This window comes from Arachis hypogaea, chromosome 3, assembly GCF_003086295.3.
Source record: "Arachis hypogaea cultivar Tifrunner chromosome 3, arahy.Tifrunner.gnm2.J5K5, whole genome shotgun sequence".
In the NCBI taxonomy this organism is placed as follows: domain Eukaryota; kingdom Viridiplantae; phylum Streptophyta; class Magnoliopsida; order Fabales; family Fabaceae; genus Arachis; species Arachis hypogaea.
Window position 1 is genome coordinate 129898741 of NC_092038.1, and position 17864 is coordinate 129916604.

At 37.7% G+C, this 17864-nt stretch overlaps 3 protein-coding genes across 3 annotated transcripts; 2 read left to right on the forward strand and 1 right to left on the reverse strand.

Moving 5' to 3' along the window:
- The first annotated feature begins 3294 nt into the window (after positions 1-3294).
- LOC112791597 (ribulose bisphosphate carboxylase/oxygenase activase, chloroplastic) lies at positions 3295-6094 on the forward strand. Its single transcript, XM_025834496.2, has 6 exons — positions 3295-4225; positions 4300-4622; positions 4719-4827; positions 4891-4976; positions 5056-5528; positions 5614-6094. The coding sequence occupies exons 1-6, from the start codon at positions 4181-4183 to the stop codon at positions 5907-5909; spliced, it is 1332 nt and encodes a 443-aa protein (XP_025690281.1). The 5' UTR covers positions 3295-4180; the 3' UTR covers positions 5910-6094.
- Positions 6095-7431: 1337 nt separating this feature from the next.
- LOC140181864 (uncharacterized) lies at positions 7432-10183 on the forward strand. The gene is made up of 2 exons (XM_072227460.1): positions 7432-9478; positions 9555-10183. The coding sequence occupies exons 1-2, from the start codon at positions 9428-9430 to the stop codon at positions 10020-10022; spliced, it is 519 nt and encodes a 172-aa protein (XP_072083561.1). The 5' UTR covers positions 7432-9427; the 3' UTR covers positions 10023-10183.
- A 499-nt stretch (positions 10184-10682) lies between these two features.
- LOC140183604 (uncharacterized) lies at positions 10683-11656 on the reverse strand. Its single transcript, XM_072232062.1, has 2 exons — positions 11264-11656; positions 10683-10955 (listed from the first exon to the last, which is right to left on the reverse strand). Exons 1-2 carry the CDS (start codon positions 11654-11656, stop codon positions 10683-10685), a joined length of 666 nt encoding a protein of 221 aa, XP_072088163.1.
- Positions 11657-17864: the final 6208 nt, after the last annotated feature.

Consider the following 17864-nt stretch of genomic DNA (forward strand, 5'->3'; position numbering starts at 1 on the left):
TAAAAATAATTCTATTTAAATATTTAAAATTATATGTTAAATTTTTTATATTTTTATATTTAATTAAATCAATTAAATTTCAATTAAACTCTAATTGAATCCCTGAATTATTAAACCAATTACTCTACGAATTTGGTTCTCGCGACCTTTGGCTAATAATCAATTATGAAAATCTTAGCCGTTAGAAAACCAACATGAGCCATATAAATTGCACAATTGATTTTAGTTCCTCATAATTGATTATGGATCGATCGAGCTCTTCAACACTAATCAATTTATTAAGTCTTAACTAATAAATACTAGCAGTAAATGTATTTTCTATTTTTAAAATAATTATATTTATATTTTTTATATTTATAAAAAATTAATGTATTAAATAAAAGAGACATTTATTTTAAAAGGTGAAAAAATTAATTAAAAAAGTAATATTATGTAATGTAGGAGTAATTATTAACACGTAAAATTATTATAATAATTAATACTCTTTTTAATTACAAATAAGAGTGGAAACGGGTTGGACTATCCATGAGAATTTGTGATTCTGCTGATTCGATTTATTTTATTAAACAAATTAAATTTGAATTTTTTGTAAAACTTATTACTTAAAAATGTCGAGTCATAAACTTTTAAAAAAATCTATAAAATTTGTTAATGTTAGGTCGGCTTCTCAAAATATTTTTTGTAAAAATAAATTATTCTTAGAATAAATTATTATTTTTACTCATAAAAATTGAAAACACTAACATATCTATTTATAGAAAACAGAAATTATCATTAATATCTATAAAAAATAGATTTTAGCTGATAAAATTATCCAAACTTTAAAAAATTAAATAAAATTCTCAAACTACCCTTCTTTCTACTTCTACTGTCATCATCTCTCTTTTTTTTTCTCTCTCTCTCTCTTTCTCTCTCTCTCTATCTCTCTATCTATTTAAATGTTTTTAGTGACTCCAATTCTAAATTCTAACACCATTCTTTTCTCCAACTACCATCATTATTGCCTCCATTACCATCACCACTACCACTATCACTACCCTTTCTACTCCTTCCACCTCTTCGATCCCGATCTCAACTTCAATCGCAGGCTCCACTTCCCCCTTACCTCCTTCCTCTTCCGAAGATCCAATCCCGTTACCTCCTCCTCTATTGTTTCTTTCTGTATACAAAGAAATAACACAATAAACTATACAAAAAGATTCAAACACACCCTTATACTCAAAACAACACAATAAATTTCAAAATTTTCTTTTCTTTCTACAAAAAAAAAAAAACTTTCTCTACCTGTCTAAATCACTAATGTTCCAACTAATCTGATGTTACGTTCATCTAATGCTAATTTGATTCAAATAAATCTATGAAGATGATAACATAATAATGAAAAGAGGAATCTTTACTTGAGGAGACAAAGATCGGAAAGAGTGTGTGGGAGCTTGATGCGGCCGAACTTGGAGACGGACATGGTGAGGTAGATGCAGAAAAGGTTAGTGGCGAAGAGGAAGAATACGGCGACAACGGCGGCAAATTCGCAGCTGTTGAGAGGGAACTTCTCCGATTTGGGCTACTTGGCAATGGGGGAGTCGTCATCGCCATTGTTCTCAAGGTCCCTGAGGAGCAACCTACTAGTATCGACTGCCATGACGTTCCATGACATCCTTAGATCCCAACGAATCACTCACATTACTAGCAGCATTCTCAGATCTGGGGTTTCTTTTCCGTATAGACAGAAGCTGAGCTTGCGTTAGATGATTATGCTGGTGATGGTAGTGCTGGTGTTGTTGAGTTGCGACTGACACCGATAAGGGAGTGTGTGGCAAAGGGGTTAAGGTGACGGTTGAGGAGGAGGGCAAGGCGGTGGTATTGAGCGGCGATGTAGTCAATGTTGGGATTGGAGTTGTTGAGAACATTGAGAGAAAGAGAAGAGGAAGAGATGATGGTAGTAGTAGTGGAGAGAACGGTAGTTTGAAAATTTTATTTAATTTTTTAAACTTTAAATAATTTTGTTTGTAAAAATTTATTTTTTCATGAGTACAAATGGTAATTTCTGTCTTCTATGGATAGATATGTCAACATCTTCAACTTTCGTGGATAGAAATGATAGTTTACTCTTATTCTTATTTTAAACTTTCAACTATTCACTTATAAACACAAAATAAAATTGAAAAGAATCAATAGTCAATATTAATTAAGATCGTAATTTTTTGTTTAAAGAAAAAGTTTATAAATTGCAAGTATAGTTATAATATGTGACTAAGATTGAGATACAAATAAACTTTTTTATAGTTATGAATTATAAATTTTAGAATCTATTTAATGATAATTTAATTTTTTTTAAATTAATTTTTTTTGGATTCTAATTTATAAAATAAACTTTTTAAATAGGTTTGTAAGTTTGTTGGGTTTGAACTTAAAAAAAAATCTATAAAAAATAACAGACTTCAATTTAAACCGTTTATTTATCATATAAACCAAACTCATTACAAATAAAATTTGACTTGACCCATTTTAACCCCTACCCACAAACAAGTTTTAATGACTTTGGTCGTAATTTGTGTTTGTTTGTTGACTGACAACGGATTTTTTACAAAAATAAAATATGTTGAGTAAATATATAAAAAAATGTTGAATATGTATAACTGTTCATAATATACATCATGCTCTTTTTTTTTGTGATTCTTCCTAATTTCCATTTTTTTAAAAAATATTTTTTTTTAAATTAGTGGCACATATATACAATGGACCAATCCAAACTCAAAAAATTGGATTGATAGTAAATATGTAATTTTTTTAAGGATTTTAACTAATATGTATTATAAAGACATCGGTTAAGATTATTGTCAGTAAATATTTTTAATTTTTATTTAATAAATATATTAAAAATTAAATTTTGTATCTTTTTCTATATAAATTTTTTTAATTAGTAACTTTAATATGTGTATTGTGTTAATTAAATTTTTTTAATAAGAATTTTAGCTAAAAGTTACTATAAGAATACTCTATAAAGTATTAAAATTAAAATTTTTATATTTCCAGTAAATGCACTACAAAATCTTATTTTTAAATTTTTATAATATTAATATCTATAATTTTATACGAATAAATTCATAATTATATATTTATTATATTTGAAATACGTAATTATTTAACAATAATTAATAAATACTAAATAAAATAATTTTAAATTATTTAAACTGATTTTTTAGTATCTTTTCAACATGATTTTTATATTAAAGAGTCTTCAATTTCATTAGCAAAACTCTCTTGATAAATGTGTGAATCTTAATTACACGTGTCTCTGTCAACTTATGTGCGCGTAAAAAGATTTCTCGATCAGGAAAAAAAGGCCCAAGGCAAGAGTGTAAGAAGAAGGACTTTAGCCGAACACAGCTAATATAGTTTTTGTTTCGTTGATTTTCTGAGAAAACTGAAAAAGTCCCCATTTCCTTGGGTTGAATTATGAAGAATGTTAGGAATTCCTAGAGCCACATATGTAACACGTAACAGAGACAAGAAGGAGAAAGACAGAGAGAGGAAAATTAAGGAAGTGGTGGAGGTAGAGTTATTAGAGGCAGAGTGTATTAGTATTATTTGATTCGAGTCCATGGATGGGAGTGGTGGGGATCAATCCCCTTATGGAAATGAAATTATCTCATTATTCAGTATTCACCACGAAATTATATCGAATTTTTCTCCACCCGAGAATAATGAAGACATTAATCTTACACCTCAAATATTACTAGTATAATTGAGCCTTAAAAACGATGTCTACATGTTCTTATCTAGAGAAGTTGTCCTTTTAGTAGAGAACAACAGTGACCATAACCAATGCTGTAGAAAGATAATGAGATGAGTCCCAAAGAGGGTTGTGTGGTAACAAACTCTCCTCAGTATTGGTGGATTAGGGAAAAGATTCAATGGCAACCTCAAAGTGTTGGGCCAATAGAGTGTGATGAAGAACTTGAAGCAATATATGTTTGCCACGTGGCAGGGTGCGTAATCTTGGTTGTGTGGACGTTAGAGACCCTAACCACCAATACTGAGGATGTGAATTTGTGTACACTCAACGAGGCGACTGCTATAAGTCCAAGCCTTGCATCATTTCTGCTCCCAGTGGTAGGCTTCCTCTGCATTTTCTCCCCACTCTTCCCTTTCTTTGCTAATCGCTTGCTACAAGAGTGCCATGGCTGCCTCCGTCTCCACAGTCGGAGTTGTGAACAGAACCCTAGTACGATTCAGTCTCTTACACTCTACTTATTTGATTTTATACAAATATAGTATTAATTAAGTATTGCATTGCAGCTGAGCTTCAATGGATCAGGAGGAGGAAGCTCGGTTCCAAGCTCAGCGTTCTTGGGAAGCAGCTTGAAGAAGGTTCAGTCGAGAATCCCAAACATGAAGGTGAGCCCTGGATGCTTGAAGATTGTGGCGGAGAAAGAGATAGACGAGGAGAGCCAGACAGATGGAGACAGATGGAGGGGTCTGGCATACGATATATCGGATGATCAGCAAGACATCACGAGGGGGAAGGGTATGGTCGACAGCCTTTTCCAAGCCCCTATGCAAACCGGAACTCACTACGCTGTCATGAGCTCTTATGAGTACCTCAGCCAGGGGCTTCGCCAGTCAGTCTCTCTTATTCATTAACTCCCACCTTCTTTCTTTCTTTCTTTCTTTCTTAACTTCATTCATTCATTCATTCTCGTATTCTTATTCATTAGGTACGGCGACCTTGACAACATGCTTGATGGCTTCTACATTGCCCCTGCTTTTATGGACAAGCTTGTTGTTCACATCACCAAGAACTTCATGACCCTCCCCAACATCAAGGCATGAATCTCTTACTTACTTATTTTCACACCTCATTCAATCAACTAATATTTGAGCATACAGGTTCCTCTCATTCTTGGTATCTGGGGAGGCAAGGGTCAAGGAAAGTCGTTCCAATGTGAACTTGTTTTTGCCAAGATGGGAATCAAGTGAGTTGATAGCTTACACACACAACTACTAGATAGAATACTGTATCATTCCGTTTAATTAATGAATGTATATATGCAGCCCAATCATGATGAGTGCTGGAGAGTTGGAAAGTGGAAACGCAGGAGAGCCGGCCAAGCTGATCAGGCAGAGATACCGTGAGGCAGCAGACATGATCAAGAAGGGGAAGATGTGCTGCCTCTTCATCAACGATCTTGACGCAGGAGCTGGTCGTATGGGCGGAACCACCCAATACACAGTCAACAACCAGATGGTCAACGCCACCCTCATGAACATTGCTGACAACCCAACCAACGTGCAGCTCCCCGGTATGTACAACAAGGAGGAGAACGCACGTGTCCCCATCATCGTCACCGGAAACGATTTCTCCACTCTCTACGCTCCTCTTATCCGTGACGGTCGTATGGAGAAGTTCTACTGGGCTCCCACAAGGGAAGACCGTATTGGTGTCTGCACCGGTATCTTCCGTACCGACAATGTTCCCGCCGAGGACATTGTCAAGCTTGTTGACACTTTCCCCGGCCAATCCATTGGTAATTAACTAAATCTATATACATACTTGTGTTGTGTTGTTTAATTCTAAGCAACTCTGATGTGAAATGAAATTATAATGTACAGATTTCTTCGGTGCACTTCGGGCTAGAGTGTACGACGACGAAGTTAGGAAGTGGATCTCAGGAGTTGGAGTGGAGGGAGTTGGAAAGAAGCTTGTGAACTCAAAGGAAGGACCACCAACATTTGAGCAACCAAAGATGACACTGGAGAAGCTGTTGGAGTACGGAAACATGCTTGTGCAAGAACAGGAGAACGTGAAGAGAGTCCAGTTGGCTGACAAGTACTTGAATGAGGCTGCTCTTGGTGACGCCAATGCAGATGCCATCAACCGTGGAGCCTTTTTCGGCGCCCAGACATAATTCATCATGTTTCTTAGCGTTTTCGTTTCTGTTATTACGTGCACGAACAACAACATGCTAAGTGTACAATAATTTTTCTTCTCTTCTCTTATCCTCTTTTATATTCTGGATTCCTGTCCTCTATAATTTTGAGTTATATTTGTCTACCATGTTACTGAAATCCACTTTTCTGCCCTTCTCTTTAATTTCTCTGCCTATGTTACTCTATTCTACATATCGAATTCATTCGGAACAGATATCTTCTTTCAAATTCACTGCTAAACTTATCGAGTTTCTTCCCTCCAATTTCAAACAAACATCGCTGTGATTATCAAACGCATGTGGAAGTAACGCTGCTTAGTTACATATACTCAGCTTGTTTTTTAAGCACGAAAAGGAAAAGGGAAATGCTAACACTAATATTTTATTGAAATTGATTTAAATGTTAGATGGATATAACAGAAAATTATTAGTTAGCTAACAACAAATCCGACGTTAGTTTTATTTTAATTTTATTTTGGGTCATATAACAGGCAACATAAACATTTCTAGAATTATATATCATAAATAATAATTTAAATTTTAATATGAAATTTATTACTTTAATATTTGGTCTTAATTCAATTCAAATTTTATATTATTTTTAATTATTCTATCAAAATAATTATATAACTGATAAAATTTTATTAATTTTTCGTCAAGACGATATTATCTCTTTAAAATAAAATCGATCTCATTTTAATATAAATTTTAATTTTAAATTAATTATTTTTTATGATTATCAAAAGTAATCCTCCAAATATTTTATCCTAATTGCTTTAATACCTTTTTTCACTATTTTTTCTCATCCAATATTTTTATGATTGAACTTTAAGAAAATCTGTTAGAACTTAGAATATATCATTTGAAAGAAAATGGTAACCAGAGAACGAGTGTGTGGGTCCAAAGTCCAAACCATATATGTCCTCGTAATAAATGAGTGATTCATTTGTTTATATTTTAGACTGGAAACGAATGATCCATATTGAAAGTCTCTTTTTTTTTTCTGGTCAAGGGAAAGTCCCTCTTTTGAACTTATACTGCAAGTCAAGGCCAAAAAAAAAAGAACTTATACTGCAAGTCTTTTAAAAATAAAATAATATGGATATTAGCCTTTGATCCATAGATTGACCATTCTGCTTGTAAAATATTTAAAAAATATGCAACTTGAATGGACCTAACCCAAATGCAACGCAAAATGCCGTGTTGATTTTTTATTTTAGTTTTTCATAGGTCCAACATACGGTAAATAAACTGGCCTTTTATTACTGATCAAAAACAAAATTAAAACTAGCCTTTTATTGAATAGGTCTAACAAGAAGATTATATTTTTATTCTTGATCAAATCTTAATATTTTTTAATTTAATTTTGCTTATATAAAAATAACTCCCCCCTCTTTTATTTATACAAATAACCTTACAAGTAATTATGACATCAAAAGTGTTTCGTTCTGGTTGATCCAAGATATATGACTCCTTTGGTGGCTGCTTAATTTCTGGGCAGAACTATACGTCGTCCAGGGAGCAATGTCATAAGAGAACTTTGGCACTGTGAAACACGGCGGTGGGAACACCTGCAAAAAGCACTCCGACACTCAAGTCAGTAAGAGATATATAAACGGTATAATGAAAAAAATATGAGAGTGATTTGTGACTTGACTCCATATGAATTTCTTGATTTGTTTTTATAGACGAGTGGAGGGCTCACCTCCTTGTGTTTGTTCCGATATCCTAGTGAATGCCGTTGTTAATAACGGGATGAAGAGAATACTTGACTTGTGCGTAACTGTGATCAAGTTACATTTGGAGTCTGTCATTAGTTCCGAAATATTTGGTCGGTTATGGTGAAGGGATAGTTGCCGAGTTTTTAGGGGTACACGTCATAGCCCCAAAATTTGTTTGTCTCCATATTTCGGGTGACAGGCAAGCTTTATATGTTTTGTTGTGGATATTTTTCCTCGTGTTGTTTTTTGGTTGTTCTCGGTTTGGGTGTTTGTAACTTGGGCTTTTTGCTTTTTTTTTTAATAGAAAGAGGTGTGGAAGAGATATGGGCAATATTGGTGGGAAGTTTGAAAGTGTTTTTACTTTGTGAATCGTACTTTCATTAATTACCCTTTTTTGCCGCTTGGGTTATCAAGGTCTGTGGCGGTTATCTCTCTTGTTTCCACTAAGTTAGTGGGCTGTAATAATTTCTGCTGCATTTTCAACATTCTATTCTTTCCGAATTCTTCCTTCTTGTTTGACCTATCATGACTTCTAAAGGTTAGTTTTCTTTTCTTGATCATCTTTGTTTCTTTTCCCTGTAATGGCGAGAGAGAAAAAGAAAGAAAAATTGAAGGTAGTTGAGGTTAAGAAAGATGACCCATATCATTGGGTGCATGATGATGTTAGGACCCGTTCTTCGTCTTATACTAGTGTTGAGTCAACGCGAGAATTGGGGAGTTTGAAGTTTGTGAGAGGTGGTTCTGGTGTGTCGGTTGAGCTTTTCCCCTGTTCTGGTGAGGATAAGGTTTGTGAGAGGAGGGGTGACTGGCAGTACTTTTATATGTATACTCCCTGTCTAACTGAGTTGCATGTGCGTTTTCCCTTCTCTGCTTTCGAGTGTGATGTGTTGACCCAGCTTAACTGCGCGCCCTTGTAGCTACATCCAAATTCTTGGGCATTTCTTCGTGCCTTTCAATGTCTGATGGATTTCCTCTCTTTTCCTTGTGCCCTATCGCTGTTCTTTTCTTTGTTTCAATCGAAAAGGGTTCGGAAGGTTTTGTGGGTTTGTCTTAGCAGTTTTTCTGGTCGCTCCCTTTTTTGCTTCACAAGTCTTCTTTTAAAAACTTCAAATCCCTTTTTGTTAAGATTCGATCGGTTTAAGCTGAGTATCCGTTTTATTTAGACGATGAGCTTATCGAAAGATTCCTCCTTTACTGGTGTTCTGAACCGAGCCAAATCCTTGAGGCTACTGAGCTGAGTGAAGAAGAAGACTCTTTTTTAAATTTTCTGATTGAGAGATTTGCCGCCGGGGAGTGTTTGTCTATTCCTGAGCTTTTGCATTTGTATGATTCTGGTGATAATGAGGGCTTGAAAACTTATATAGGTAATGCTTTGTCTGCTATTGATTGTGTTAATGTTATTGTATTTTCTTAATATTTGTTTTATCTGTAGGTGGACGAGTCCCCCATCTTGATCCTTCTCGATTCTAGTCCTTTTTGAAAAAGAAAAAGGAGGGAGATGTTGGTGGTTCAGGGGCTCCGAAGGAGGACAGTGGGCAGGCTGCTCAATCTACTGCTCAGCCGGCATCTTCGTATAAGAGGAAGAGAGATGACACTGAGAAGTCTTTGGAGGTTATATCGGAGGGCGATCAGGAGGCTGTTGGTGGTAGTAAGCCCGTATTTGATCGGCAGAAGAGGCTTCATGGTTTCATCCCTAGTGCTAGTTCTCACTCCTTGTGGAGCGACCAATTTTCCTTTGCCGAGCTTTCTGACAAGGTGTCTCAGTATTCTGGTGACATGCTCATGACTCGTCGGATTGGTATGGAGGGACTTGGGAAGTTTGTTCAGGTTGCTTTATTTTCTTCTTGGCTCTTCTTTTATTTTTCCTTTGCTGCTTTATTCTTACTTGGTGTATATTTTGTAGATTGCCGCTTCTCGTCTGATGTGTGTTGGCTGTACTACTGAGCTTATTGGTGCCGAGCAGCAGGCGGCTGTGGATAAGATTTCTGACCTGGAGAGGTCATACAAGGTGAAAATTGCCGAACTGGAGAAGTCATCAAAAGAAAAAGATGATGTTATTGTCAATGCTACAGCTAAAATGAAGGATTCTAAAGAGGAGGTGGGTCATTTGAGGGATCAGATTTGGTTGCTGCAGGCCGAGATCAAAGAGAGTGATATTTCTAAGGGGAAACTAACATCAAGGATTCATGAGCTGGAGGAAGATGGGATGGAGATGTTCTCCTCTGGCTTCAATCGTGCCGTTAGTCAAATTGCGTTGTTAGCCCCTGATTTTGACTGTGACCGACTTGACGTGACTAAGACCGTGATCGACGGAAAACTAGTGGTGGATGGTACCGTGGAGGAGCATGATGAGAATGTTCCTCCTTCTTGATTTGTTTGCTTGTTTATTTTGGACATGTTTGTCCTTTTGATGTGTAATGATAACTCTTTTTGCTTTTGCTGACCAAGTTGTGGTCAGTTATGAATGTTTAGCATTGTTTTGAACTCGAGTAACTTTTGTTTATGTTGACCGAGGTTAGGTCAATTTGAAAATGTTGTTTTTTGAATATAGTAATGCATGCTTAAATGCTTTTGTATTTGAAGAGTAGAATAGGATGGGAATAATAAGTAAAGAATCGATCATGTTTGTTTGATTTTGATAGATATATTGGGCGTCCGGCTTCGTTAAAACCCTCCTTAGGTAAAAACCCTTGTTTGGGAAAAAAAACCCCTAATTGGGAAAAAGAGTACCTTCATCCGCGAAATGTACAATTTACGATCTATACAACTTTAACGATGAGATGTTCCAATTTCCAGATACTGAGTCACCTTGTAATGTTTGCATTTGGTAAGCCCCCATTCTGAGAACTTTTGTGATCCGGAATGGTCCTTCCCAATTTGCGGCGAGCTTACCGTGTGTTGGAGGTTGCCTAGCTTCTTCTGTTAGTCTGAGGACTAGGTCGCCAACATCGAATGTCCTCGGTACCACCTTTTTGTTGTGCCTTCTTTCAACTATCTGCTTCATGGCTATTTGCTTGATAGCAGCGATATCTCAATTTTCCTCGGCGAGATCAAGCTCAACGTTTCTTATGTTGTCATTGTGTTGTTGATTGTATAGCTTAGTTCTTAGGGTAGGAACGCCAACTTCAATTGGAATCATTGCTTCTGATCTGTAGACTAGTTTGAATGGTGTCTCGCCAATGGTAGACTGTATTGTTGTGTTATAGCTCCATAGTATTTCTGGGATCAGTTCTGCCCATTCTCCTTTCGCATCATTGAGCTTTTTTCTCATTGCCTGCAGTATTACTCGGTTAGCAGTCTCAGCCTGCCCATTGATTTGTGGGTGTTCGACCGAGCTAAAACGATGTTGTATGTTAAAATTTTTCAAAAATGATGCCAGTTTGTTATCTGTAAATTATCTATCGTTATCTGATATTATCTCCTTTGGTATTCCAAACCGACATATAATATTTTTTCATATGAAAGATCATACCTTCTCAACTGTATTCTTGCTAGTGGCTATGCTTCTATCCATTTTGAGAAGTAATCTATTGAAACCAAAAAAATTTTACCTGTCTTGGTGCTATTGAAAATGAGGATATCGAGCCCCCATCTGTGGAAAGGCCAGCTTACCTCCATATTGTGCATTACCTCGGCGGGCCTCATCGAGATAGCGGCATGCTTTTGACAGTTGTCGCAGGTTTTTACTTTCGTGATGCAGTTCCTCTTCATAGTCGGCCAGTAATATCCTGTTCGGATAATCTTTGCCGCTAGATCTTGTCCTCCTATATAGTTTCCACATACACCTTCGTGGATCTCGTTCATGACTTTATTTGCTTCGTTTCTGCCGAGGCATTTCAGCAATGGATGTGAGAACCCTCGCCTGTACAGTTCTCCTGCGACAGTTGTAAAAAGACTTGCCTTTCGTTTGAAATTTTGAGGGTTAGTCTCGTATCTGGGAATAATACTAGTATTAATATATTCAAGATAGGGTATTCTCCAATCATCTGTGTGAGTGATGCTCATTATGCATAGTGACTCAATGCTGGATTTTTCTAGTGTAAGTTGTGATAGTGCCGATGTTTATGTACTAGCCCTAGTGGTGGCAAGTTTAGATAATATATCTGCTCTAATGTTCTTTTCTCTATGCACATGTAATATGATGAATCTATCAAATTTTGAAATAAGATCCTTTGTTATGAGCCAGTACTGCTCTAACAAAGGATCTTTTACCTGGAATTCTCCTTTGATTTGTTGAACCACCAATAGGGAATCGTAATGTACTGTTAGGTTCTATACTTGGAGGCTGTGGGTGAGCTTGAGTCCTGCTATGAGCGCCTCGTATTCGGCTTGATTGTTGCTTGCCGATAAATGAAATTGTAGGGATTGTTCGGCTATCACTGTGTCTCTTTATTTTAGTACTATCCTGGCTTCGCTTCCTTCTCGGTTTAATGATCCATCCACATGTAACTCCCAATTTTGGGTGTATTGGTGCTCGTCAGGTGTGAGCTCGGAAATGAAATCTGCTAGGATTTGGGACTTCAAGACTGGCCTTGACTGAAACTGGATATTGAACTCAGAAAGTTTGATAGACCACTTGGTCATCCGACCTGCCAGCTCTGGTTTTGTTAATATTTGCCTCAATGGTTGGTTCGTCCTTACAATTATTGTATGGCTCTGAAAGTAGTGTTTAAGCCTTCTTGCTGTTGTTACCAGTGTTAAGGCCAGCTGCTCTATTCTTGGATATCTCCATTCTGTTGGTTGCATGACTCTGCTGACGAAGTATATTGGCTTTTGTGTTTTTCCTGTCTCAGTGATGAGAACCGAGCTTATAGAATAATTAGAAACAGACAAATATAAGTATAAAGGTTTACTGACTTCTGGACTCTGCAACACGGGTGGCGATGATAAGATGGTTTTGAGTTCGGCGAATGCCGTCTCGCATTCCTTTGTCCATTCAAATTTTTTATTCTTTGATATCGTCTGGAAAAAGTGGCATGATCGGCTCGACACCGCTGGCAAGAACCGTGACAGGGCCGCTACTCTTCCAGCTAGTTGTTGTACCTTTTTTATCGTTTTCGAACTTGTCATGCGTCACATTTTTCAGGATTTGCTTCGATTCCTTATGAAAGTCAACATAAATCTGAGGAATGCCTCCTTGTACCCCAAAGGCACATTTTTCTGCATTGAGTCTCATGTTGTATGCTCAGATCTGACTGAATATTTCTGTGAGGTCTTCGCGGTGGGATTTCTCTAGTGTGGTCTTGGCGACCATATCGTCCACATAGATTTCAATGTTTCGCCCTATCTGTTGATGGAATACCTTATCCATTAGCCACTGGTATGTTGCACCTGCATTCTTTAGACCAAATGGCATTACTCTATAACAAAAATGTCCATGTTCAGTTATGAAGGCTGTCTTGCTTTGATCTTCTGGATGCATAAGGATCTGGTTGTAACCAGAATATGCATCCATGAAGCTTAAACTTTTAAAACCTGATGCATTATCTTCGAGCTTGTCAATACATGGTAGAGGGTAGGCGTCTTTCGGACATGCCTTGTTGAAGTTTGTAAAGTTGACGCACATGCGCCATTTACCTGAATTTTTTCTTACCATTACCACGTTAGATAGCCATGTGGTGAAGCAGATTTTTTGATGAAGTCAGCGTGAAGTAACTTCTTAGTTTCCTCTAGAGCCGTCTTTGCTTTCTCTGCTCCGAGGTTTCTTTTCTTTTGTGCTATAGGTCGGATCGTCCTGTCTATTGCTAGCTTGTGGCAAATGATGTATGGATTTATGCCTGGCATGTCTGCAAGAGTCCAGGCAAATAAGTCGGCATTGGCTTGTAATGTTTGTATGAGCAATCTCTCTGGTCCTTGTAGTGCTTGGCCGATGTAGGTGAATTGTTCTGGGTTTGATGTCAAGGGAACCTTCTGGAGCTCCTCCATTGGCTGAGGTCTTTCTCGGGTGTCCTCCCTAGGGTCGAGTTCTGCTAAGGTCAGTACCTCATTTGTGCTGTGAATTGCTTTGACCTCTTGTTGACATTTTGGTGTTGAATCTGGTGTAATTTTTGAATTTTGGAGTGAGCTTGAATGGTTTCTTCGGCTCTTTATTGTTTGGCGATCTTAGTGATTTGTCTTCCTCCTTTCTAGGTTTTCTTTCTGTCCTCTCAACCTCACGTAGCTCTTCGATCTCCATCTGTCCAGCCGCTCTTTTCCGGAACTCTTCCAATGTCTTCGGCTTAGTCACTACAATTGTTTCTCGAAACTTCCCGGGTCAGAGGCCGGCCTTAAGGGCGTGTAATTGACTGCTGGGTCTAGATCTAGTATTTCTATTGTCGCTTCAGCAAACCTGGTCATGTATTCCTTCAAGCTTTCATGTTGTCCTTGTCGGATGGTGCCAAGGTAGTCAGATCCGTGTACGTATATCCTCGAGGCTGCGAAATAGTCAATGAAAGACCTCGCTAACTCTTCAAACGAGGAGACTAATTCTGCAGATAGTTTAGAAAACCAAAGTAATGCAGCACCATCAAGATAAGTAGGAAAATCTCGGCAGAGTATAGGTTCATTGTTAGCGCCGTTAAAAACATCATAGATTGGAATTTTTTAACATGAGCCCGGGGGTCACCAATCCCCTTATATGGCTCCAGTGAAGTGGGTAGTACAAAATTCTTTGGCATCTGAAAGTTGGTGATCTTCTCTGAGAATGGGTTGTCCACAGTCATCTTTTCTTTTGGTGGATTGAGACACAGCGGATCATTGTTGCCTTGAGCGGAGCCTTTGCAGCTTCCTCCCTCCTGTTTCTCAACATTGTTGCGGACGGATATTTCGGCTATCCTCTGGACTTCTGCCTGGAGTTCAGCGATTTGAGTTAAAAGCTCCGCTTGTGTAGGTTGATGAGCTCCGTTGTCAGTCATGCTTGGGGATCAGGGATCCTGTTAAAGCAAAGAAGAAGAGCTAGATAAAGAAAATTATGGGGTCAGATAAATTTTGGACCCCACGGTGGGCGCCAAATGTTTCGTTCTGGTTGAGCCGAGGTATATGACTCCTTCGGTGGCTATGGTGGACGAAATTGTGATCATCAAAGTTGTACTCTTTGTACTTGTATGAAATTTAATTTGAGATAATAGCTCTTTACTATGTGTGGACACAACTCCGTTCAACTAACCAGCAAGTGTACTGAGTCGTCCAAGTAATAAACCTTACGTGAGTAAGGGTCGATCCCACAGAAATTGTTGGTATGAAGCAAGCTATGGTCATCTTGTAAATCTCAGTCAGGCGAATTTAAATAAATTATGGAATTTGGAAAATCAAATAATAGTAAATAAACATAAAATAAAGATAAAGTTACTCATGTATTTCCATGGTGGGAATTTCAGATAGGCGTATGGAGATGCTGTGCTCCTCCTGAATCTCTGCTTTCCTACTGCTTTTATCCAATTTTATCACTCCCTTCTATGGCAAGCTGTATGTAGGGCATCACCGTTGTCAATGGCTACATCCCATCCTCTCAGTGAAAAAGGTCCAAATGCTCTGTCACAGCACAGCTAATCATTTGTCGGTTCTCAATCAGGTTGGAATAGAATCCCTTGATTCTTTTGCGTCTGTCACTAACACCCAGCCTTCAGGAGTTTGAAGCTCGTCACAGTCATTCAATCCCAGAATCCTACTCGGAATACCACAGACAAGGTTTAGACTTTCCGGATTCTCATGAATGCCTCCATCAATTCTAGCTTATACCACGAAGATTCTGTTTAAGGAATCCAAGAGATATGCGCCCGGCCTAAGGTAGAACAGAAGTGGTTGTCAGTCACGCGCGTTCATAGGTGAGAATGATGATGAGTGTCATGGATCATCACATTCATCAAGTTGAAGTGCAACGAATATCTTAGAGCAGGAATAAATCGAATTGGATAGAAAATAATAGTAATTGCATTGAAACTTGAGGTACAGCAGAGCTCCACACCCTTAATCTATGGTGTGTAGAAACTCCACCCTTGAAAATACATAAGTGAAAGGTTCAGGCATGGCCGAATGGCCAGCCCCCCCAAAACGTGATCAATAGTCTCCTCAGATGAAGAATAAAATAAAATTGAGACCAAAGATGTCTAATACAATAGTAAATTATCCTATTTATACTAGACTAGCTACTAGGGTTTACATGAGTAAGTAATTGATGCATAAATCCACTTCCGGGGCCCACTTGGTGTGTGTTTGGGCTGAGCTTGATCTATCCACGAGCTGAGGCTTCTTTTGGAGTTGAACACCAAGTTATAACGTGTTTTGGGCGTTCAACTCCGGGTCGTGACGTGTTTCTGGCGTTTTACTCCAGACAGCAACATAGAACTGGCGTTGAGCGCCAGTTTACGTCGTCAATTCCCAAGTAAAGTATGGCCTATTATATATTTCTGGAAAGCTCTGAATGTCTACTTTCCAACGCCGTTGAGAGCGCGCCATTTGGAGTTCTATAGCTCTAGAAAATCCATTTCAAGTGCAGGGAGGTCAGATTCCAATAGCATCAGCAGTCCTTTGTCAGCCTCCTATCAGAGTTTTGCTCAAGTCCCTCAATTTCAGCCAGAAATTACCTGAAATCACAGAAAAATACACAGACTCATAGTAAAGTCCAGAAATGTGAATTTAGCATAAAAACTAATGAAAACATTCCTAAAAGCAGCTCGAACTTACTAAAAACTACCTAAAAACAATGCCGAAAAGCGTATAAATTATCCGCTCATCACAACACCAAACTTAAATTGTTGCTTGTCCCCAAGCAACTGAAAATCAAATAGGATAAAAAGAAGAGAATATACTATAAATTCCAAAATATCAATGAATATTAATTCTAATTAGATGAGCGGGACTTGTAGCTTTTTGCTTCTGAACAGTTTTGGCATCTCACTTTTTCCTTTGAAGTTCAGAATGATTGGCTTCTCTAGGAACTTAGAATTTCAGATGGTGTTATTGATTCTCCTAGTTAAGTATGTTGATTCTTGAACACAGCTACTTATGAGTCTTGGTCGTGGCCCTAAGCACTTTGTTTTCCAGTATTACCACCGGATACATAAATGCCACAGACACATGACTGGGTGAACCTTTTCAGATTGTGACTCAGCTTTGCTAGAGTCCCCAGTTAGAGGTGTCCAGGGCTCTTAAGCACACTCTTTTGCTTTGGATCACGACTTTAACCACTCGGTCTCAAGCTTTTCACTTGGGCCTTCATGACACAAGCACATGGTTAGGGACAGCTTGGTTTAGCCGCTTAGGCGTAGATTTTATTCCCTTGGGCCCTCCTATCCATTGATGCTCAAAGCCTTGGATCCTTTTTACCCTTGCCTTTTGGTTTTAAGGGCTATTGGCTTTTTCTGCTTGCTTTTTCTTTTTCTTTCTATTTTTTTTCGCAAGCTTTTGTTTTTCACTGCTTTTTCTTGCTTCAAGAATCAATTTCATGATTTTTCAGATTATCAATAACATTTCTCTTTGTTCATCATTCTTTCAAGAGCCAACAGTTTTAACATTCATAAACAACAAGATCAAAAATATGCACTGTTTAAGCATTCATTCAGAAAACAAAAAGTATTGTCACCACATTAATATAATTAAACTAAATTCAAGGATAAATTCGGAATTCATGTACTTCTTTGTTCTTTTGAATTAAAAATATTTTTCATTTAAGAGAGGTGAAGGATTAATGGAATTATTCATAACTTTAAGACATAGTTACTAAACACTAATGATCATGAAGTAGAGACACAAAACATAGATAAACATATAATATAAAAACCGAACAGCAGAAAAGTAAGAACAAGGAATGAATCCACCTTAGTGGCGTCTTCTTCTTGAAGGACCAACAATGTCCTTAAGCTCTTCTATGTCCCTTCCTTGCCTTTGTTGCTCCTCCCTCATTGCTATTTGATCTTCTCTTATTTCATGGAGAATGATGGAGTGCTCATGATGTTCCACCCTTAATTGTTCCACATTGTAGCTCAAATCTTCTAGGGAAGTGTTGAGTTGTTCCCAATAGTTGTTGGGAGAAAAGTGCATCCCTTGAGGCATCTCAGGGATTTCTTGATGATGAGCTTCCTCATGCATCTCTTGAGATCCGTGGAGGGTCTCTCTTGCTTGCTCCATCCTCTTCTTGGTGATGGGCTTATCCTCTTCAATGAGGATGTCTCCTTCTATGATAACTCCAGCTGAGTAACATAGATGGCAAATAAGATGAGGAAAAGCTAGCCTTGCC